This window comes from Ictalurus punctatus, chromosome 5 (genome assembly GCF_001660625.3).
Source record: "Ictalurus punctatus breed USDA103 chromosome 5, Coco_2.0, whole genome shotgun sequence".
In the NCBI taxonomy this organism is placed as follows: Eukaryota; Metazoa; Chordata; class Actinopteri; order Siluriformes; family Ictaluridae; genus Ictalurus; species Ictalurus punctatus.
Window position 1 is genome coordinate 27,236,967 of NC_030420.2, and position 22,826 is coordinate 27,259,792.

General features: G+C 40.1%; 3 protein-coding genes across 7 annotated transcripts in view; all 3 read left to right on the forward strand.

Annotated features, from left to right (window-relative positions):
* Nucleotides 1–3,041, forward strand: part of sema3h (sema domain, immunoglobulin domain (Ig), short basic domain, secreted, (semaphorin) 3H) — a 29,320-nt gene extending 26,279 nt beyond the window's left edge. The window contains exon 17 of the mRNA XM_017468304.3: nucleotides 914–3,041. Coding sequence (XP_017323793.1) covers nucleotides 914–1,333 — 420 coding nt within the window. The 3' untranslated portion in view covers nucleotides 1,334–3,041. The remainder of the gene's footprint in view (nucleotides 1–913) is intronic.
* On the forward strand, nucleotides 2,721–8,127 carry LOC108265189 (crooked neck-like protein 1). The gene is given in 3 exon segments (XM_047155786.2): nucleotides 2,721–2,731; nucleotides 7,096–7,727; nucleotides 7,730–8,127. Coding segments are annotated over 3 exon segments (1,041 nt in total).
* A 3,329-nt stretch (nucleotides 8,128–11,456) lies between these two features.
* borcs6 (BLOC-1 related complex subunit 6) lies at nucleotides 11,457–21,966 on the forward strand. 5 transcript variants are annotated; one of them, XM_017468305.3, is made up of 6 exons: nucleotides 11,457–11,541; nucleotides 14,429–14,931; nucleotides 16,691–17,159; nucleotides 17,448–17,611; nucleotides 20,424–20,507; nucleotides 20,620–21,966. In XM_017468305.3, exons 2-6 carry the CDS (start codon nucleotides 14,440–14,442, stop codon nucleotides 20,743–20,745), a joined length of 1,335 nt encoding a protein of 444 aa, XP_017323794.1. In that variant the 5' UTR covers nucleotides 11,457–11,541; nucleotides 14,429–14,439; the 3' UTR covers nucleotides 20,746–21,966. The 5 variants fall into 5 exon arrangements, with proteins under 5 accessions (XP_017323794.1, XP_017323796.1, XP_047011641.1 ...); XM_017468307.3 differs by having other exon boundaries at nucleotides 16,808–17,159; XM_047155685.2 differs by having other exon boundaries at nucleotides 11,513–11,541; nucleotides 14,432–14,931.
* The last annotated feature ends 860 nt before the right edge of the window (nucleotides 21,967–22,826 follow it).

The following is a 22,826-nucleotide window of genomic DNA, read 5'->3' on the forward strand; positions in this document are numbered from 1 at the left end:
GCCTGGACCCAGTTGTGACTAAGTTTTAACTTCCTGTTTGATTTCTTGAGGTGTTGCTTCAATATTTCTAGATAATCTTCCTTCTTCATGATGACATGAAGTGCATTAGTCCTCATTCCAGCAAACCGCCCCACAACGCAATGCTGCCACTCCCGTGCTTTACAGTTGGGATGGTGTTCTTCAGATTAAAAGCCTCACCCTTTTTCCTTCATACATAGGCTCATCATTATGGCCATTATAACAATTCAATTTTTGTTTCATCTGACCAGAGAACACTCCTTCAAAAGGCTAGTAATCACTTGCAAACCTCAGAATGTTTTTTTTTTATGCTGGTCTTAGAGTAAGGGCTTCTCCCTTATGCAACAGTCTTTCAGAGCAGGGAGATGTAGGGCTCTCTCAATAGTGGATACTTTGGCAGCTGATGCCTCCAAGTCCTTCACCAGTTCCTTTGGTGGTGTTTTGTGGGTTCGGTTGAACTTTTCAAACAATGTTCATTCATTCATGGGAGCTATTTTGTGTCTGTTTCTTGAATAATGCAGGTGTATGTGTGGTCACAAGATTTTTATATTTGCATTCAATTGTTTGTACAGATGCCTATGGTACTTTAGGGAATTAAAGCTGAAATAAATCTGTCTTTAATTGACTGTTTTAAAATTCCCTCTGATGTGAACATAGTAGATGCCCTAATGGACTCGCCAAAAGAAATGTATGGTAACATCAAATGTAGCATCAGATGTAATAGAAGGGGAAGAGAATATATGTCCATTTTTGATCATGTGAAACTGTGTAAAAACTGAGATTGAATATGTTTAGCCTAGGTGCATGTAAACATTTGGCCTCAACTCTATACATCTAGGCAGACATAATACACATGTATAAATACACATAAACAATATCTCCTTCTCTTATTCAGGTGACCTCAAGGGATCAGCTGGTAGTGATTGACAGGGGCATTCTCATTCCAAGGGCGGAGCTTAACCACGGTGGGATTTATCACTGTCAGCTTGAAGAGCATGGCTTCCGTTGGACGGCCGTAACGATTCGATTGAGTGTGTGGCATCCCAGCCAGCCCGCTATCGCAGACTCCACCCAGCCCTTGCACCAGGATGCGTTGACTCTGATTCGCCACAGTGACTTGGAGCACTACTGCAAAGAACTGGGCAAACAGCATCATGATCACAAAAAGTCCAGGGAAAAGCAGCAGGCACAAGAGAGAAAGAGAGGAGACAGAAAGAAGCCTGGAGGGGAGCGGGGAGAGAAGGAGCGGGGGAAAGGCAGAAAGAACAGAAGCAAAATGGGGAGCTCTGTCTTAAGGTCTCCGAGAAGCACCTAGTAATGTTCGTACTGTACACAAAAGAAACTCTACCAACAATACCATAAATACAATACGAAACTGAATAGCAAGCACCTTCACAAACTTAAGCATGAACTCGCATATACATCAACATACACAGACTGGTGACAATATTGTTTTGTTAATAATAATAATAATAATAATAATAATAATAATAATAATAATAATAAGCTCAATGAGAGGACTGTTTGTAAGCAGCGATTTATGAATGACAAGGGGCGTGGCTTTTATGAGGGATGATCTCGAAATCAACAGACACATGGACATATCCTGATTATGGTCAAGAGCCTTGCAGAGCTGAAACCCCTTACAAACATACAACATGTCTCAGACATTCTTGTAGTTTGTGTAAATAGAAAAAAAGACTCCATTATTTCTGGAGCACCTGTAAAAGCTCTATGTTTTAAAAAGACTGCTGGCTTTGAAGCACAAATTTGACAGTTATTGCATATTAGCTGCATCTAAATGTATTGTTCTGAATGTTTTTTCCCCTTTGTTCTTATTTATCTTTGTATTTATTTTCACTTCCTTTGAGAGAAACAAAAGCTGTATATTTGCTGTGAACATTTTCTTCAGTCATTACAAATGAACAAAAAATAGTCCTACAATGACCTTTTCTAGGTGGTTAAATACTTAGGCAAATCTTTGCTGTTGAAGGACTCTCCTTTAAATATTAAGAGACTTGCAATATGCACATATATGTGGAAACTTTTGCTTGATGTTTTGCTTAACGGTTCCTGGCAATGGGAACTGCTTTAGAATGGACTTGACTAAACAAGGACAGACAACTCAAAATTCATTTTCTACTTAACCGGACATGCACTGTTTGGTATAGGAGCACTTCAAGCAAAACAAAACAGAACTGATTTCAACCACGCATGATGTACATGATAACATCTAGCTTCATGATGACAGCAGGGCCAGCAACTGAACCCTTTACCTACTGTAACAGAGGTTAGGCAGGATCCCCTCACCCAGGTGCAGGCTACTGTTATGAATTTTATGAATTTATGAATATTTGAATCTAAGCAGTTAACTGTTGCATTGCACATCTACAGTACCAGTGGAAAGTGTTTCTTCACCTGCTTATAAAAGGAGGCTTCATTTGTACTATTTTTACACTTTAAAACAACAGTAAAGACATTCAAAAGCTATATTTCAGATTCTTTACACTAACCATAAGGAACTGCGATCGTCCAGCTTTATGAAGGAGCAACCTTTCTAATGCTCTTAACAAACATCTCACCTATGTTGAGCACTTATCAGCTGCATTTCCTGAAGTTGTTCCACAATTTTCTCTCAGTTTATTCATTCGTTCATCTTCATGGTCAAGGTCAGGGTCAATCTGGAGTCTATCCAGAGAACAATGGGTGCAAGGTGGGAGTATATCCTGGATAAGACACCAATCCATTTACAATTTAAAGTCCCCGATCCACCTACTGATGTGTTTTTGGGAACTCCACACCTTCTTGGTTTTGTCATTGCTAATTCCTGCCTGCTAGTTAGTTCTCACCTTTCAAGCAACAGGTAACAATCTGGAAGGGAGAGGGATAACATACACTGAGACATGGGACATGGTGAGACATGGTCCAATCACTGTATTATAAGAGAGCTAAACACACTTGGAGGAGAGTATAAACCTGCCTGTTCTGTAATAAATAAATAAAGGTTAAATCTAGACTCCTTATGTATTCTTCAGCTTGTCGTTTTGTGGGAATCCCTTCAAGGCTCTGTAGAACCCTTTAACGGACGTTTTTTCAACTAGAACATCTTTAAGAGTATGTACAGTACATGAGCTTGTAGACATTTTCAACTGGCTATTAGATTCATCATATTTAGTCAAACATTTCATCCTGTAACTATATCAAAAACGTGTAACGATCATACTGAGCCACTGTAAGAGTAACGTTTCTCATCTGTAATTTATATTAAACATAATAACAAAACAGCACCCTCAGCTTTGACCAAACCACATCACTGCTTGGGTAAAAGAAAAGAACCTTTCATTTCTTCAAAATTGAAATCATTTGAAAAAGTGGGTCGATCTGCAACTCAGCCGCTCCCCAACACTGGAATTCTCCAACGTCATTGAGGTAGAACTGCTTTGTACAATAAACTGTTGTGTGGATTTATAAGTAGATTTGGTTGAACCTCTGTGTACATTTGGGTTGGGTGGTGTGTATATCAAGTGTCTGAGTCAGAATACCAATTTTCGGATCAGTTTTCACTTGGGTCATGAAAAAGGCAAAAACTGGGCTTATGCTCATGCTCTTAATGCCAAGGCCAGAATAGGCATTCATTCATTCATTCATTTGTTCTCTCTTTTTCTTTCTATCACTCAATCTTTCATGCATGCGATCTCAATTTGTTGAGAATTGTGAAGTGTGTACAAAGATGCCAGCTAACACAAATGTGCACACCCTTAAACACAGTCATGGCTGGCAATCACAGAGACAATGAGTTATGAGTTTTGATATGTAAAAAAACACACAATTGTCCAGAGGAAATGTGGTGATAGAGCACAACAACTTCCAATTATACTGGATCTATGGGTGGTGGGTGGGTGTGTGTGTGAGTGAGAAAGAGAGAGAGAGAGAGAGAGAGAGAGAGAGTGGGGTAAATGAAGAATATTAAAGTGAATGCAGATCTTGTCCTTAAGTAAACTTTACTTAAAATGACATGAAGTTCATGCCAATAGTGGTATATCATGATGTTACTTATGTTGCAATAAAGTAGAAATAAAGATGTTTTATCTTTTTCCCCCTATGATATATAACAACAACGTGGTATCTGAATTTTGTGTGATAATTTTTGTATAATGTTGCCCTAGTGACCAGAAAGAGAAGTAATAGAAAGGGTAAATAACAGCAATAACTAGATAACCAATATCTTTATAGACTAATTTAAAGCAGCTTTCCTCAATAATAAATGATGTCCTATTGTACATGGCAACTGGGATCTTTGGCTTGTTTCCTTGTAGGATGTTCAGTACGAAGTACTTATTATGTGAGCAATCCTACTAAAACTGTTTTGTCCAAATAAAAATGGTCCTTTTAAACCTTTAAACTCTCTCACACACACACAGGCACACGCACATGCACGCACGCACACACGCACGCGCACAGACACATTTGCCTTATTATCTTTATGAGGACCTTCCACTGATAAAATTATTAATGCAGCTAATTAATGGTATTCTACATCTAAATCATCTAACTCTATCTCTCAGTAACCAAAAGGAAACCATTTGACCCTTTTAGGTTTGTTTGTTTATTTGTTGTTGTTTTCAAATAAAAGCAGTAGTTTTTGATTGAGTTTTTCTCGGGGATATCATAAAAAATGTCTCCATAAACTCAAAACTGTCAGATATTCCTTTCCTTGTGGGAACATTTGATCCCCACCAAGATATAAAATATCACACGCACACTGATGAGGACAACAGATAAAGTGTCAGATTTGAGAAGTAAATGAGTAAAGATATCAGTTACTAAATAACCATGAGTTATAGTCACTTAACAAAAACACTCAGTGTCTGAGTCACCTCTATAACCTGACAAGTCGGTTTTGTACTTTTATGCAAATCTTCGCTACATAGGAAAGAATGATTCATAACCATCGGCATAATTAAATCTTACCACACCCACTATTTTAATATCAAATGTTTAAGAGCGATTGTGGATGGATGGATGGATGGATGGATGGATGGATGGATAAAATGATCATTCAATGACTTTCAACCACAGTACTGTCTCCAGTCTGACTGTTTTGCATGTGGTTGTCTTTATTTGTTCTTCTCCTGAACCCAAAATGTAAATATTTTACTTCCAAATGTTCACATTTAGATTAAGTCTATGACATAACTAGTCGTTTTGCGTGTAGCACGTACCAAACAGAGTTTGTTTGTGTGCACATGCTGTCATTAAAACAAACTCACAGTGTCTCATGCGTAATAGTTCATACTGTGAGGAAAACATGCAGCAGTTTCACACACAGTTTTACATCAAATTGCTATTACACTTATGTCAAGATGCTACACAATCATAGAATGGGGCCAGCAGCCAAACAAAAGGTGCGCACCTCAGCTATTTAGTACCAAATATATATATATATATATATATATATATATATATATATATATATATATATATATATATATATGTGTGTGTGTGTGTGTGTGTGTGTGTGTGTGTGTGTACTGCACAGCTGTTGATTACCTGAGCCTCACAACAAGCATTTCAATGTACAATGATCGCTGACATTTTATGCACATGACAAATAAACTTGAAACACTAAACACACATCTAAATAATTTTTTTTAAATACTACATGACTCGCACTAATCATTGTACTTCAACCCACACAAACAACTATGGCAATGCAATAAACAAAAATGGCAAAGACCTCCCGCAGCACACACACACACACACACACACACACACAGTTTACTCAGACTGGATCACTGTGCATCACCCACAGTATCTGCAGTGGTGGTGTGTAAATGATCGGGTTGCGCCTGTGGAGGCAGACTTCCTTGAACTCTGTGTGACCTGCTGGAATATGATGTGGGCTCAGCTTGCTGCAGTGAGATTATATTCTACCCGCCTTCAAAACAGGAGACTGTGAAATGAACTAGGCGTGTTGCCTTGGATACGTAAGAACTCTATAGGAGCATGCACACAGATGAATATTAAATGTAGAGCCAACAAGAGAGAGAGAGAGAGAGAGAGAGAGAGAGAGAGAGAGTGTGTTTAGAGTTACTGCAGCTGAACATACATAATACAACATTATGTACAACAATCAACAACAATAACAACACAGTGTTGGAATAAACATAAATGGAAAGACGTTTTTTAAAAATGTGTAGATCCTTCTCTTTTTTATCCTCATCCAATGTTAATTATAACAACATCACATCTGCCCACGCTGACACATGTTACAAGCTGAAACGTTATAGTTAAACATGAACACGGTGCAGAAGGATGAAAGGGACCTAAAGACATGAACATTCCTTTCATCTCCCTGCTCCAGTTTATTAAGTACAGCGTGTGTGTGTGTGTGTGTGTGTGTGTGTGTGTGTGTGTGTGTTTGTGTTTGTATCTTGGTGGACTAAATATCCCTCAGTGGATATCTCTGACTGTTTGAATTTATGGGGATATTAGACTGATCCCCACTAAGAAAACATCTATTGCAGCTTTCATAAAAACAAACAAACAAACAAACAAATAAATAAATAAATATTTTTTTTTAAAAACAAACAAACAAAAAACTTAAAGAGCCAAAGGGTTTCCTTTTGGTTACTGAGGTTAAGGTTAGGGTTAGATTTAGATGTAGGCATAGCCTTAATTAGCTGCATTAATAATTATATCAGTTGAAGTTCCTCAGAAGGATAGAGACGAACATAGGTGTGGTCCATGGGTCACTGTCAGCGTCTGCCTTCATAGCAGCAAGGATTAGTGATAACAGACACTTTTATTTCAGAGTATGTCAGGCACAGGGCTTTAGACCAAAACTGAAACTGACCTATGGCTTGGAAAGACACTGTACGCCTCGAAATGTTCTTTTACCTATCAAACATTGTCAAAAACTCCAAAACTGATCTAAAAGGTTTTTTTTTTAACACTTATAGATAGACACATTAAGCTAAAGCAAACTGGGTTTTAGTTCTGAGCCCTAGGATAATGCAAGTGGTTGTCGCCATCTTTGGCGAAATGATGATACTACAAGTCTGAAATCTGGTTTAGGATATTCCACCTGTGTGAAGTTGACCTCCATCGCCAACGTTCCATCGCCATCGCCAACGTTCTCCTCATCATGGAGAAGAGACACTGGAGACGCTACATTTACTCGTGGATCAAGTACGCTCTCTTTGAGGAGCTGGAGGTCAAGGACCCTGAAAGGACAAGAAAGGTGTATCAGGCATGTCTGGCGCTCATCCCAGACCAAAAGTTTACCTTTGCTAAAATCTGGCTACTCTACGGCCAGTTTGAAGTCCGCCAGAAGAACCTGCAGAATGCCAGACGATGCCTGGGCACAGGCATTGGGAAATACCCAAAAAACAAGCTGTTTAAGGGCTACATCGAGCTGGAGCTGCAGCTCAGAGAGTTCGACCGTTGCAGGAAGCTCTACGAGAAGTACCTGGAGTTCAGCCCGGAGAAATGCACCGCCTGGATCAAGTTTGCCGAGCTGGAGACGATCCTGGGAGAGATCGAAAGAGTCCGGGCCATATTCGAGTTGGCTATCAGTCAGCCTTACCTCGACATGCCAGAGGTGCTATGGAAATCTTATATCGACTTTGGAATTGAGCAGAAGGAGTATGAGAACACGTGTGGGCTTTATAAGAGGCTCTTGCAGCGCACATAGCATGTCAAGGTATGGTCAGTTATGCACAGTTTGAGCTGTCGATTGAAGAGGGGCAACTGCAGCGGTGCAGGCAGGTATACGAGGAAGCTAACCGCGACCTGTGCACGTGTGAGGAGAAGGAGGAGAGGCTCATGCTGCTCGAGGCATGGAATGAGTTCGAGCAGGAGTTCGGCACCCTGGCCAACAAGGACAGAATAAGGAAGCTCATGCCCGAGAAGGTGAAGAAGAGGAGGAAGCTCACGGTAGAGGATGGGTCGGACGCAGAATGGGAAGAATATTACGACTACATCTTCCCGGAGGATGCTGCCAATCAGCCCAACTTCAAACTGCTGGCCATGGCCAAGATGTGGAAGAAGCAGCAGCAGCAACAGGACCAGCCTCAGGAGGAACGAGGGACAGAATGTGCTTTATAAATAAAATTTACTTATTTACTTTTGATCTTTTTGGAGAGATTCTGTATGGAGGAACAATCTCAAATCCCTGTCATGTATTCTCCAACCTCATGTTTATTTGTTCAATAAACAATTATCATTACTTCATTCACTGGTCTCTCATGATTGAACATTTCATTTATTCACAAGGAGAATCATCTGCTACACTTCACTGCCACCACTAGGTGCAAGTGACACTTCTGTTCACGATGCTCTTGTGGAAATTAGTGTTAAGTTAGTTTGGAAAAAGTCGATATAGTTACTAAATCAAAATTCTGGCCAGTGTAAGTACAATGTTTTAACACTGTCAGTTACAATATTATTAGTTAACTTCAATCATAATGGTACAACATTCAAGAGAGCTAAGATTGACAATGTTTATTGAACAGAAAACTCATTGCTAATACTAGTATGGCTAATGTAGCTATGAAATGCTAATTACAGCTGCACATGATACCCATGTTAGTTTTTTGAATATGTTGTGCATCTAGGGGTCAACATTACCATATTGGTCCTAATATAAGATATAATATCCTTATATATTATTATTACTATAATATATTTTCCTTGTATTCTGACAAATACAGTAATACATGAAAACAGGTTTATACTGTAAATGACATTGTTTTAGTCAGGTATATTTCAGTGGGTAATTATGTTTTGCTTATGCCAGATGCAAAAGAAACCAGCAGTAGACAGGATTCCATTTCACAGTCCTCTGTTCATCAAAAGAGGCCATAGTCCAAAATGGCAACATAGCTACTCCTAATCAGAGCATCTGGATAGAGCTTAGTGAGCAGCTTGAAAACAAGATCACTGCAAAGGCTCTATATACTTTTGTTAAATTGAACAGACACAACATCTGGACTGCTTTAGGGTTTATTTATCAAAGTGCTCATGAAACAAGTGGCAGTAGTGAGGACACTGATTTTGAGCCAGGGTCCCTTTCCCCCAGACCAAAGATTGCTGGACTTTTGATCTTCAAGTTCCATTTCAGAAATGGATTGAATTCATGCCTGAAACAGTTCAAGACAAAAACAAGTTCTCTAAAACACAAAAAAGGGTTTTGTTCACTATTTTGAAGCCTAGCATCTGGATGCATGTGATAAATCATCACATTTGGCCAGAAGTGAAAAGCCCCTGCACATTTGCCTTTAAAAGAGCCAAGGTCTATCAGCCACAGAGAAATACATAGAAATCAGAGGCAACTGTAAGGAATGTCATGGCCACATTCACATAAAATGTGACAGAGAGCCTGAAATGAACAGCCCAATGGTGCTCAATTGTTTAATTAAAAACACTGATGCCTCCCTGCACACTGACTGTTCCAAGCGTGCAATGTCTGGTAACTTGCGTGTGCAGATAGCCAAAGAACTGTGTGAGGGTAGAATGGAACCCCATGTATGGAGGGCATCAGAGGCAACAAAGCTGATTTTGGAGATCCTGAGCCAAGCCAAGAATATAAATATTCTTTTAATATCTCCAAATCCGAAGCAGCACAAACGAAGCGTTTATCGGCACAAACCAGCACAAACGGAGCACAAACAAACGAGCCTATTTGGAGTGAACTTGGAGCATGTGGGGCTGGTGATGTCACCGCAACATAATTCAATGTCAAATATTTTAAAAACGAAAGCAGCACAAACTAAACTTTTAGTGGCACAAACCGGCACAAGCGATTGAGACTAATTGGAATGAAGTTGGAGCGTGTGGGGGGCTGAATGACCCCAGAATGACCTATAAATATTATTATAATATCTCCAGAACCGAATCAGCACAAACAAAATTTTTATGGCACAAACCAGCACAAACGGAGCACAAACGATTGAGACAATTTTGCTGACGTTTTGCGGTGGGTGGGGGGCCAACTTCAGGCAGGTGGAATATTCTCTGTACTGTTCCCTTTCTGCAAAGAACATAATATATAACAAATAATGTATTTTGGAGGTATTTTTGTATTCTGTATTTTTGTTGTTTGATAATTGACCAACATCAAGTGGAGCATGGTGAAGCAGCTCCAGGGTCCCCGGTTTTGATCCTGAGCTCAGGTTACTGTCTGTGTGGAGGTTCTCCATGTTCACTGGCTTCCTATCACTGTTCAACAGTCCAGTAGTCAGATTTGCTACTCTCAAGTGTCCCTAGAGATGAATAAGTGTGAATGTGTGTGTGTGCCCGGCTGGACTAGCGTGCCATTCAGGGTGTATTTCTACCTTGTGCCCTATGTTCACAGGATAGGCTATACCCAGGATCCACCATGACCCTGACAAGGATAGAGTAGTTACTGAGGATGAATGAATAATATATTTGATTCCAGATTGTACATTTACACTGAGCAGACACAATGGGAAAGTGAGATCTACAGACAATTTATGGGGCTATAATCAGAAAAATTCACATGTACTCTACTTTTTGAAACGTTACTTTTTTCATTATTGTCAATACAAGGGATTGGTTCTTTTGTGTGATTTGCACCAAATATGTGTTTTGTCATTTATGCGCTTGTATTTTGTACTGTTATAGGTGGTTGGTATATGAAGTTTAGCTGATGTATGAGCAACTCTGCTAAAAAAAAAAATGTTTGAATACCTAAGAAAAAAAATACAGCCAAGTGCAAAAGTTTGCATACTGTACATTTAGGACAACATATAAAATATATTAATAAATTCATTCATCATTCATCTTCAGTAGCTACTTTACCCTGGTTAGGGTTCTATGTGAGAAATGCTGACAGCTTAGTCAGGTCACCTACTGTCATTCTCCAGCATTCTGCTCCATACAGCAGGGTGGAAAGAACACAGCTCTGATATATTTTGAGCTTGAGTTCCAAATCATCCAGAAATTGTTCAGTGGGTTGAGGTCAAGGCTCTGTGCTGGACACTCATGTTCTTCCACACCAAACTTGGCGAATCATGTCTTCATGGATCTCGCTTTGTGCACAGGGACATTTGAGACAATTGTGTGCTTCCAACTTTGTGGTAACAGTTTGGGGAAGAACCAAACTGATCTCTTTTTTTGTCATGCAGGTTTTTTTCATGTATCATGTATTTGTAAGACATTTTGGTTACACAGCTTTATTTTTGTTATTGTTTTCTTTATGACCCAATTCGTATTTACATATTCATTACATAACTAGTACATATTTTTTGAGGAGTGGCGTCGAAAATTACATTTTATTTATACACACATATATATATATATATACATATATTTTATACACCAGACGACACAACTTGCATATTAAAAAATGTATTGTATAAGTGACGAAACTACTTGTCACTGCTTCCATGAAAGTGACTAATACGGAACCAAATTTTCATTCCGCGGTTTTCACTCGGCGGATATTTATAACGGACCAAGTTTCCTGGCAACATTCATCCTCCGGAAAGAACCGAAGAGGTAAATATTTATCTGGTGTGTCTGTCACAACACTGTGTGTATATCACGTTTTCCTGGCAGATTAAATAATTCAGCTGGCCAAAGCCTAACAGCCGTTGATCCTGTCATTAAGTTAGCGAGAAGAGAAGTTACAGGCCTGCTCAGCTTAACGCTGGCTAACAGGCTCCACAGCCGCCACTGCTTTCTCACGTCAGCCAGGAAGCGTTACTTAACGTCAGATGACTTATGTGACAACACTGAAATAGTACCTCTACTCAACTCTGAGTGAGTTCTGTTAGCATTTATTTGTTATTTTTGCAGCTCAGGAATACAATTGCGTTTCTCTTAGCTATTCAGTTATCTAGCTTGTTTGCTTAAGGCAATTAATTCTGGTTGCTAATGCTAGCTAGCTGGCTAATGTCGTCATATGATTTCAGTTCCTCAATCTAGGTAACTGTAGCTGATTAAGAAGATCCGGTCACGTGAAATACAGTGAAATGCGTGCTGTCTGGGGACTCACGAAATATTTTACGATAAATTTAGCCCTTATTTAAAGAGCTGGATGTAGTGGATAATGTTGAACTAGTGTATGTGTCATGAAAGCTGTGATGTGATTGACGAACTCATTATAGATCAGCTATGGCTGTAATAGTGCAGTGTCATTGAGTGATTTCATACCACGCATACATTGCCAGTTTATCTGTATATGCTTACTATAGAGGTGCACTTTGTAGGTCAACAACTCTCTAACCTTTCCATCATTGGGTATGGACAGATATGATTTGGGTGTGACACTGATATGGGTGTGTCTATGGGGGTATAACATTTATACCAAGTCTTGGTATAAATGTATCAGGGACAGTAGTGTTGACACCTTGGATTGAGTACAGCATGCCAGCCAGCAGTAGATCTAGGGCTGGATGATGGTGCACACATTGTACATGTAAAAAAGGGAAGCTCTGCAGTGTGTCTGTTCAAACAAAATACCAGCACCATTATTACACCTTATACTGTATTCTCATGCCAGTGTGGCACACACTACCATTTGACTGTCAACACTGTGCTGAGAATTGTCCGCTACCCAAATATGATCTGGTCGTCTTACTGACCCTTTTCTCTAGTACAGGGATAGAAGGGTCTGACATATTCAGTCCATACAGGATTTCGCAACGTTTATTTGTTCTTGTTGCAGACAAAAACGCTCGATTATTTATTTATATTTTCTAAATTTGCGACACAATTTGCAGAGGGTTTTTTTTGTGGGAAGCGACTTGAATTGGCGAAATTGTTTTGCAAGGTCTTTCGCAGTGTTGTTTGTTGGTAAATGAGCCCTTTTAACTGTACTCATATTCGACGCACGTGAATCGAAGAGGACTTTCGATGATTACGCGTTCTGATGGCGTGACATGACACGTCTTGGCCCAAATCTGCAGGAAATCTGTAGCCATTTTGAAAAATTGCAAGTTCCTCCGAATATTGCTGAGTTTGCGGGAGTTTGTGTTCATTTCTGCGATAGGGAAATGCTGGAGGGACTGAGTATTGTGCAGGATGTCTATAGTAATTGTGCACAAATATGATGGGAGTATCTACAGGGTGTTCCAAAAGTCTGCATACGTAGGGGATTATGTTTGCCAGCACCATGTCGGTTGTGCCTTCGTCAGTGGATGTTTGTGGACGTTCACTTCTCGGTCGGTCTGTAACACTTCCAGTCTTTTTGAATTTGTCCATCGCAACATTGCGACAACTTCCCGATCCAGTCATGAGAATGATTTGAATATGTTCTTGTTTTGTCAAAGGCGTTCTTAAAAGCTGTCTGAAAAAAATATATATTTATATGTGTGTGTGTATGTGTGTGTGTGTGTGTATATATATGTGAGTGAGTGAGAGAGAGCGAGAGCGAGAGATAGATATAGATAGTCCTTCCATGAATAAACATTCACATAACAGATGTTTACATGTAGTACAAGACACAATAATGACTGAATTTACACAAATGGACCAGTTCAAAAGTTTACATACGCTTGATTTTTAATACTGTGTGTTGTTACCTGGATGATCTATGACTGTGTTTATGTTTTGTGATAGTTGTTCATGAGTCCCTTGTTTGTCCTGAGCAGTTAAACTGCCCCGTTCTTCAGAATAATCCTCCAGGTCCTGCACAATCTTCACTTTTCCAGCATCTTCTGCATATTAGACCCCTTTCTAACAGCGGCTATGTGATGTTGAGATGTATATTTTCACACGGAGGACAACTGAGGGACTTGTAACAACTATTACAAAAGGTGCAAATATTCACTGATGCCCAAGAAGACAACACGATACATTAAGAGCTGGGGGGGGGCCTCGGGGGTGTAAACTTTTGAACAGGATGATCAGTGTATATTGTTATTATTTTGTTTTCTGGGAAACATGTAAATATCTTATGTAACTTCTAAGTGCAGTAAAATAAAAAAGATCTTTAAATAAAATAACAATTTACACCAATCACCCTGTTCAAAAGTTTACACCCCCTTGGCTCTTAATGTATCATGTTGCCTTCTTGACCATCAGTGTTGGCACCTTTATTAACTTATGAGCGAAAGTGTATAATACAAAGTAAGTATGAAAGAAGTGCTCATTTCCCCTATGTATGGAGATACCCTGTATTATTATTTTTTAAAATCCCAGAAGCTATAGATTCAAGGTAGGCGTACCTTATAAACTGGCAACTCTACGTAGACAAAATGTTTGCTTGTTTCACATATCTTGCGGCATGCATAAGTAAGATTAGAATTGTTTTCATACATTTGTTCCGAACATCCTATCAAGGAAGAAACAATGATAATGTGGACGTGCAAAAGTAAACTGACACAGGAGATAGAGAGATGGAGTTTACGATGATGGTGCACTGATAATATTTTTTATGTAGCAGGTTGAGGGATGAGCCACTCCTCTGGGATTGGCCACGATGTGCAGGAGGAGACCGATGGGACGGACAGTCCTGACTCTCCAGAGGTCTGCAATTGGACAGCCGCTAATGGCTCCGCCTCCCACATGCAGAAATGTCGGGATGGAGTAGCTTGCCTGGAGAAAGACAAACAGGAAGGAACTCCTGAGACTCACGCACACCCACGCCACAGCATGGACCCTGCGTACAGACAAATACACACAAACTCAGCGCCTCACACCAACACGTACGCCTGCGAAGATGGCCCCACACACACAGACGAATACACACCTCACTCAGAAACCGTAACCAAAGACAGTCCATACATGGAAACTGCCAGCATGCCACACACACAAGCAAGTGATGGGTGGGGAGGAGTGGAGGAGGAGGAGGAGGAGGAGGTCAGAAGCCAGGATGATGAAAGAGATGGTGAGGAAGTGGAAAACAGGGAGGAGAATCAGCAGACAGCAGACTTTACTGTGCAGGTGAGAATTCAGCAAAATGTGTCTGCTGAATGTGATCCTATTTAAAAAGCCAACTAATCAAAATAAATCCCAACTGTCAACGTTCAGAGGTTTATTTGTTGAGGTAAAAAAAAAAAAACTTCGTATCTCTGAAGTGTCTCCAAAACTCAGAAACACTATTCCAAAAAGCATATAACTTTAAGTATCTCGTTTTGTTATATTTTAAATGTATATAAATTTAAAGCGTGGGCACAGCGATTTAGTGGTTAGCACATTTGCCTCGCACTTCCAGGGTTGGGGGTGTGATTCCTCCCTCCACCCTGCGTGCACGGAGTTCGCATGTTCTCCCCATGCTTCGCTCGGTTCCTCCGGGTACTCCGGTTTCCTCCCACAGTCCAAAGACGTGTTGTAGGCTCATTTACAAATTGTCCGTAGTGTGTGACTGTGTGTGTGTGTGTGTGTGTCCCGCCTTGTGCCCCGAGTCCCCTGGGATAGGCTCCAGGCTCCCCCACGACCCTGTGTAGGATAAACAGGGCAGAAAATGGATGGATGGATTGATTGATACTTTTCAGTCCCTCCAGGATTTCACGATTTTGCGATCACAGAAATTACTGCAAATTCAAGGAAATGTTGCAGTATTCATAGGAGCTTGCAGTTTTTCAAAATTACAGCAAATTTTCAGCAGATTTGGGCCAAGACATGGCATGTGACGTCATCACAACACACATTTGGCATAAGCCCTCTAGGATTCATGTGTGTCGAACATGAGTACAGCTAAAAGGACTCATTTACCAACAGACATCACTGTGATAGCAAAATATTTTGTGGAATAGCAATTTCAGCAATTCTAATAGTTTTCCACCAAAAAAGCACAAAAAACTTTGAAAAAAGCAGCAGCATAATCAAGTATTTTTGCCACAATAATCACTAAAAACTCGGTGGAATCCTGTATGGACTGACTTTTCAGTAGTGTAGGTAAAACAATGGCCGTCTTGCACTCACTTGCCATAATTCTGTGTAGGTGCCACTATGGCATTAAAGTCCTTTGATGATCATGTAGAAGCTAACCTTGAAAAAATCAAATTCCAACCGTAATTACAAAGCATGAGACAGAAATTCACTGTCTCAACTATCACGATACAAAATACTGGTGAGACAGATTTTTCTTCTCTGCGGTGTGCTGAGATATTTTGGTTTAATATTCATTATGAGCACTATCTCTTCTTGCATACTAGGTGTCAGCACCAGAGGTAGTAGCATACAGAGTAGAAAGTTTGAGTAAGAACCTCACTGCCTCGAAGCATGCTTACTTATTAGTCCACAAAGTTAAGCTGATCATAATTAGGGCACTTGTCAAACACAATGCATGCAACCTCGTTGCATTTATCTCAAACAACTTCTTGCGAATGTATTTACTCCCACTTAAAACAATATGTTGATTGAATAGTGTTTAAAAATAAGGAGGAATTATGATTATTAATTCATTTATTTATTGTGCACAGAATTAACATTTGATTGGCTGAGGAAAGTGTTACAAAAGTGACTGCTGCTGGCTTCAGCAGACCTTTCACCTCTGAGATGCTTTGTGATTGGCCAGGATTGCGTTTAGTTCCAGGATTGTTTGGGATCTCGTGAACTTTTTACAACCTGAATTTTATTTAGCTCCATACTCATTAACAACAAGAGCTTGATCAGATTGCAGTCTTGGTATTTATAGTCGGTATGTCTAAAGTCTGTGTAAGTAGATGTTCTGTGCATTTGAACTGCATTGTCTCATCAGCCAGTAAAAGAGACCACGTCTGAAGACTCAACCACTTCACAAATGCCACCTACAGAACCGGTCAACTGTATCTCTTATGATGATGGTCATTTGTCTGCTTCCACGCCCCCTGACCAGGCCCCGCCTCTGGTCCCAGCTCCTCCCCCGAGCTCAGTCCCTCCTCCCCTGCTGCCAGCACCTGATGATTGGCCACGGCCGACTCACGTGATGGCAGAGGTGCGGGTGCGTTCTGCTCCTGGACGAGAGCGGGTTGTGCGTGGTATGCAGGACAGTAAGAGTCTGGACGGCATCAGTGAAGCGTGCGGAAGTGGCATGCGGGCGGCGGCAGGCGAGGGTCGCAGGGCCACTATCTCCAGCGCCCTGGAACTGGAGGGAACAGTGAGCCGTGACGGAGATCTCACCCACTTCATTGCCAAGAACTTGGAGCAGAAAATCAAAATGAGTTCGCGCCCCAGCCTTGACACAGACTGTGAGTGTGTGACAGTCCATTTTCCTTTCGATTTTTCTCCTGTCATCCTTATTGATTAAACATTCTGACTGCAATAACATATGACTGCAGTAACTTAACTTTTGGTAAGGTTGCGCAATTACATCAATCCTAAACAGTCCTTTATCATTTAAAACGTAAAGTAAGTAATGGCAGAAAGTTTATTAATTAAATGTAGACATTTTAACCTGATTGTGAGAGCAGGCAGCACGCTCTCGAGCTGTACTGATCAGTCAGATATCTGCATGTGTGTGTGTTTGTTGTGTACAGCGGACTGCTCAGGCCCAGTGGTGCGAGGTCGTGGTTCGTTGCGTCGACCAGCTGACATCCCGCCCATAGACCCCAGTGTGCTACTGGACCTACACAAACACACTCAGGAGGTTGCACAGAGCGTGGAGATGATGCTCCGCAGCCTCAATGGAACCATCCAGAATGTAAGCTCTAACACACTAGAGCGTTAACACAACTCTTATATATACACACAAATCCTTTTCACATTTGTTTAAACATACAAATCAATATGTCACTGACCTAATTTGACAAGAGGAAAACCAGTCGTTTTCCAGTAAAATATTGCTACACTACCTTTGTGAGATGACGTCAGTACTTGCACCAAGTACAGATATAGTATAGACCATTCTCCACAATGTGGCTCAGTCTCACAGCTGCCAGTTCAATATCACTACACATTCAAGTCAAGCATCACAAACCACATAATGTGCACTAAACAGGATTCCTAATAGTAATGACACCAAAGACATGCTATATAGTACTGTAGTATGCAGTTTGGGATGGGGTCCAAGTGTACACAAATCTTTAAGTAATGTACTTTCATTATGGTATTAGAAATGCAGAACTTCAGCATGTCTGTCCCATTTACTGATTATTAAGCTCTCTAATTCTATAAAATACAGTATAGAGAACAAAACCATCACGTCTAGTTGTTAAAAGACACAGACTGGTGGACCAAATATAAAAATACACATAAACACAAGCCCACTATCCTGCTAACATGATCTCTTAAACTGAAAAAAATTTGCACCTAGGCGGTGATATAAATTCCTCAGCGAGAACGTAACAAATGATTATCATTCACTAACTTTCTACCAAATTACCGAAGCCTTATCTGTTCGGAAAAAAATAAAAGAAGCCAAAAAACCATTTTCCACTAATTTGATTATATTTGACCATTTCACTCTGTTGTTCTCTCTCTCTCTCTCTCTCTCTCTCTCTCTCTCTCTCTCTCTCTCTCTCCCACTCTTGATTAGCTGCCAGCTCTTGCCTGTCACTCTGTAGACTTATTTCTTGTCACGTAGTTGGGGCGTGCATGATGATTACCTATCTAAGCTGGCATATGACATATTTCCCAGCAATTCTGACCAGACACTATTGATATAGCGCTGAATTACTATTACATGACTGATAGAGCTGTTCACAGCTCAGAAACATACAATACAGTATTTTCGTCCTACACAATGTAGCATCCCACAACACTATATCTGTTGATTCTTCCACATTCTGGGCTGCACCACAGTCGGCCCCCGTTACTGACATCACTAATCTCACAAATCCTGTTGTTATGCCCTCTTGTTAAGACTCTGCTGACACCTTTCCTTGGTTTACCTCTGAACTTTGTTCCATTCAATCTGCAGGTAGGCGTCTTGAGCACTGGTCTTACTGTTTATGCCAAGGCCTACTGCAAGCTTTTGATAAAGTACACTAAGTGCTGCTCACTAAATCAAATCCCTTCATCTGCCATCACCTGCTCATCTGCTATTTCATGCCCTGTCTCTTACTTAATTAATAAGCCTCTTGCTTAGTTCTGTGTTCTATTAGAAACTTCCCATTGATTCTGTTAATGTCTGAAGAAAAATAGATCCAGTTTTCATTTTCATCCAAGCTGCTTGCAAGAGTGGTATAATAATTACTTTGCCAATTTGAGTTCATTCTGTTGACCTTATGCCTTTAGTGCAGCCTTTGACACTGACTCATTCTCATCTGTTGTTTCTTTTTCATCGGAACGTCAGACACAACTCTAGCATATTTTAAATCTCTATGGGAAACTTCACTTTGTATGTGTGAGCAGACACACACATTACACAAGGAGTCCCTCAAGGTTGAGATCTTGGTCTGCTCCTCTTCATCATATCCTCCACTTTGCTGAGATAATTTAGTGACATTCAGATCTTAGGTCAGATTATTGTATTAGGCTCACTACATCATTAACTGTGTCTGCTATTTAAAAATGTTTCAACTTTAATGTTCCTAAGAAAATTTTGTTTGTTTGCTCCAGAAACCCTGATGGTAGCCAAGTCAGTTACCCTGGCTGCCAGTGTCATTCATGTAATTTTAAAGCACTGCATGCTCTCCTTCCCTTTTATCTTTTTGAGTATTTTACCCCCTCCGCTCGCCCTCTAAGGTCCGGTATGAGCTACTGGTGCTCTGTAGGATGAGACTACCCATAGTGGGAGGCCGATTGTTCAGTGACTTTGGAATTCCTTCCCACAGAATCACCATGACAGTTTCTCTGTCCTGCTTCAAGTCTTAGTGTTCCTCTCGCCTTAGCTGGTGTTCTCCCTTGTGCCTGTTTTTTTTTTTTTTTTAATATGTTGTAAAGCTGCATTAAGTGTCAGAAATTCACTATTGTTTCTTTATTAATTACTCGTACTCAAACATGGTTCAATCAGGCCTCTTGAATTTGCTATAATGCTAGATATGTAAAGAATAAGACACTTCAGGACATGATAATGGGCTGGTGTTACTACCATGAATTTGATTATTTTGCTATAGCACCATGTCCTGACTTTTATTGTTATTATTATTATTATTATTATTATTCCTCTAAAGAATGGCAAAGAATGGCATGTCTCTAACATTTATAGTTACTTTTATTGTTGTCCAAGAAACAAGTTCATTCCTGTTATCACTTACATTATAGCAGCTGTACACATTTTTTCCTCACCGGTCTCATTTTTTTTCTCTCTAATACGACAAAAAAGTGCAGCTTGGAATGTTCTAGTAGCCAAGGAGCCTACTTGGGGCTGCTGTGGCTCAGGTGGTAGAGTGGTTTGTCCACTAACCGTAGAGTTGACAGTTCAATTCCTGGCCCACATGCCGAAGTGTCCTTGCTCAAGACACTGAACCCCGACGGCAGGCTGGCACCTTGCATGTTGTTATCGTAATTATAGTGCTATGAACATGTTATGGTAATTGCAAGTGTTTAAAACTTTCTTTCTCCTTATATAGATGACAGCATTGAGTGTGGGTTATATTCAGACATACCGAGACTCTGTGGACAGTTTGGGGGAATCGGTAGATATGAGCATAAAGGTAAGGGAAATTTGTACTAATCTTTATAAATCTTTATTTATTACTCATCTCATCATCTGTGTTTTTTTGTTATTTTTCCTCATGAAATATTTTGCTACGCCTGTGTACGTAGGGAATGTACACACTGATGGCACGTTGTGAGGAACTGGATCGCTCCATGCAGCCCATCCAGACGCTCGCGGCTCAGATCAGAGACATCAAGCGCACATTGGACACTCTGGAAGCCATCTGCAAGTAATATACATGAGCGTGACTACGCCATGTAGCTCTAGGAGATGCTCTGTAACGACTGCGCCCTCTGCTAATTATAATGCGACCGAATCACTCTGCTAACGATCATGTCTCCTAGAAACGCTCCGTGAGCGCTGCGCTCCTACCCTCTATCGCCTCTCAGTGGTGATGATCCTTTTGTTGTGGCTCCACTTCGTTAGAATGATTGGAAAGAGCAATGGACTCCAGTCTGTGAGCTCACACCGTCCAACAGATTGATGTCACGACCATGAGAAGAGTCTCTGTCTCTGTCTCTCTGTCTCTCTCTCTCTCTGTCTCTCTCTCTCTCTCTCTGTCTCTCTCTCTTTCTCTACACATGGTACTGGGATTATTTATAGTGTGTGTCTGTGTTTTGAGAGACGAGTTGGTAATGGCATTGAAATCCTTAAATTATGTCAGATGTGTCACATCTGTATTTGTCACTATGGAAACGTGTTCTAGAAGCCATTCTCTGTTTGTATTTTTCTCCCTCTGGGTGTTTGTGTGTCTACAGATTGGATGCTATGTATCCCCTGTTTCCACCATGACCACTGATCAATTCTAACACGTGTGACCTATTAATCGTCCTGAGAGCTTTGGACCTTCTGTTGCCACGGTGATGTTCATGAGGGACATTATCATAGAGGCTATGCGTGCTGTCGTTTTGAAACAAACCCTGGGACTGAAGACGGGTGTGTGAGTAAAATAAGATGAAAAATGGACAGGGAATGAAGCGGAGTGCGGGACAGTCCCTGATCGCCAGCCCTTGTCCGTCTCGTTCCGTGTCTGCTTCCAGTACGGCAATTTATTAAACTGTCTGGCATATGTGTATGTTTTAAAGAATGCAATATAACAATAAATTTACTAGAACGATCTAGAATTATGCTTATCATATTTAAGATGAAACCTTTGGTAGCCTCAAGCAAATACATCAGCTCAGCTCTGAAAAGTAAATAATTGATGCTTGAAACTAAATGGGTAAACAGGATTGGAGAATATAAAGCAAACATTTATTTGGAGATAAAGTACAGTCTTTACTTTTTAATAGGAAACTGTAGTGTGAATGATATTCTTCTTCTATAATGCTTTATAAGTTAGAGCTGTTTTTATAAATTGTACCTTTTTAGCACATTGATTTCATTCCAGAAATATTGACATCCAGAATGGGGGAAAATAATTGGAATTGGAAATAAACATAATATTAAAAATGCCTGGATTTGATGCTAGTCCATTGAAGAGCATTAATTCTCATAAGAATTTTTTTTTTTTTTTTTTTTTTAATAGTTTGGCAAAATTTTTGGCACTGCAAAACATTTCTATACTTGCTATAATGCACCTGTAAAATCTCTGTCATCTATCCTACGTGGTTCTTGTTGACATTTCATGCATTCTTATTTGCCAGGATTCATGAGCACACTTTCTATGTGCACAGTAAGGATAATGGTGTGTTATGAACTGTTTTGTTGTTTGCAGTATTCAGTTGATAATTTGGGTTGCCTAGTTTTAAATTTAGCTACAAATCACCACATCCATAACAACAATAAGCTCATTGGAGAGTTGCAAGAAAGAACCAGTTTCATGGGAACTTCAGTTTGAATCATGTGATGTGGTCAGATGAGAGCACAACTGGACCATTTGGCCATGCAGCTGACTCAACCAAACCAGCTTAGCTAACCTCCAAACACTAGAAAAATACAGAGTTCAAATAAAACTATAGCACTGCAGTGGAGTGTTTTCTGCAGGGTGGATTTCTGCTTTGTGACCGTGATCTTGGGAAAGGCTCAGTGTTCACTGTGACCCAAGCTAAATTGGTTTCTGAAGAATAAAATAAAAGCAGTATAATGCCTCCTTACAGTAGGCTTGAACTCAAATATTGTGAAAGATTACTCATGGCATGTTGTATACTTTTGCTCATTTTGATGAAGGGTGCCAATATTTTTAGTTGAGTGGAAAAACATAATTGGGCTTAATTTTTATCAAGCTTTTAGTGCAGTTATTTGTAAATGCTTTTGTGGGGCCAATTGAAGTAAAAAAAAATTTAAAAGGATTGTTTTGCCAATGCTGATTTTC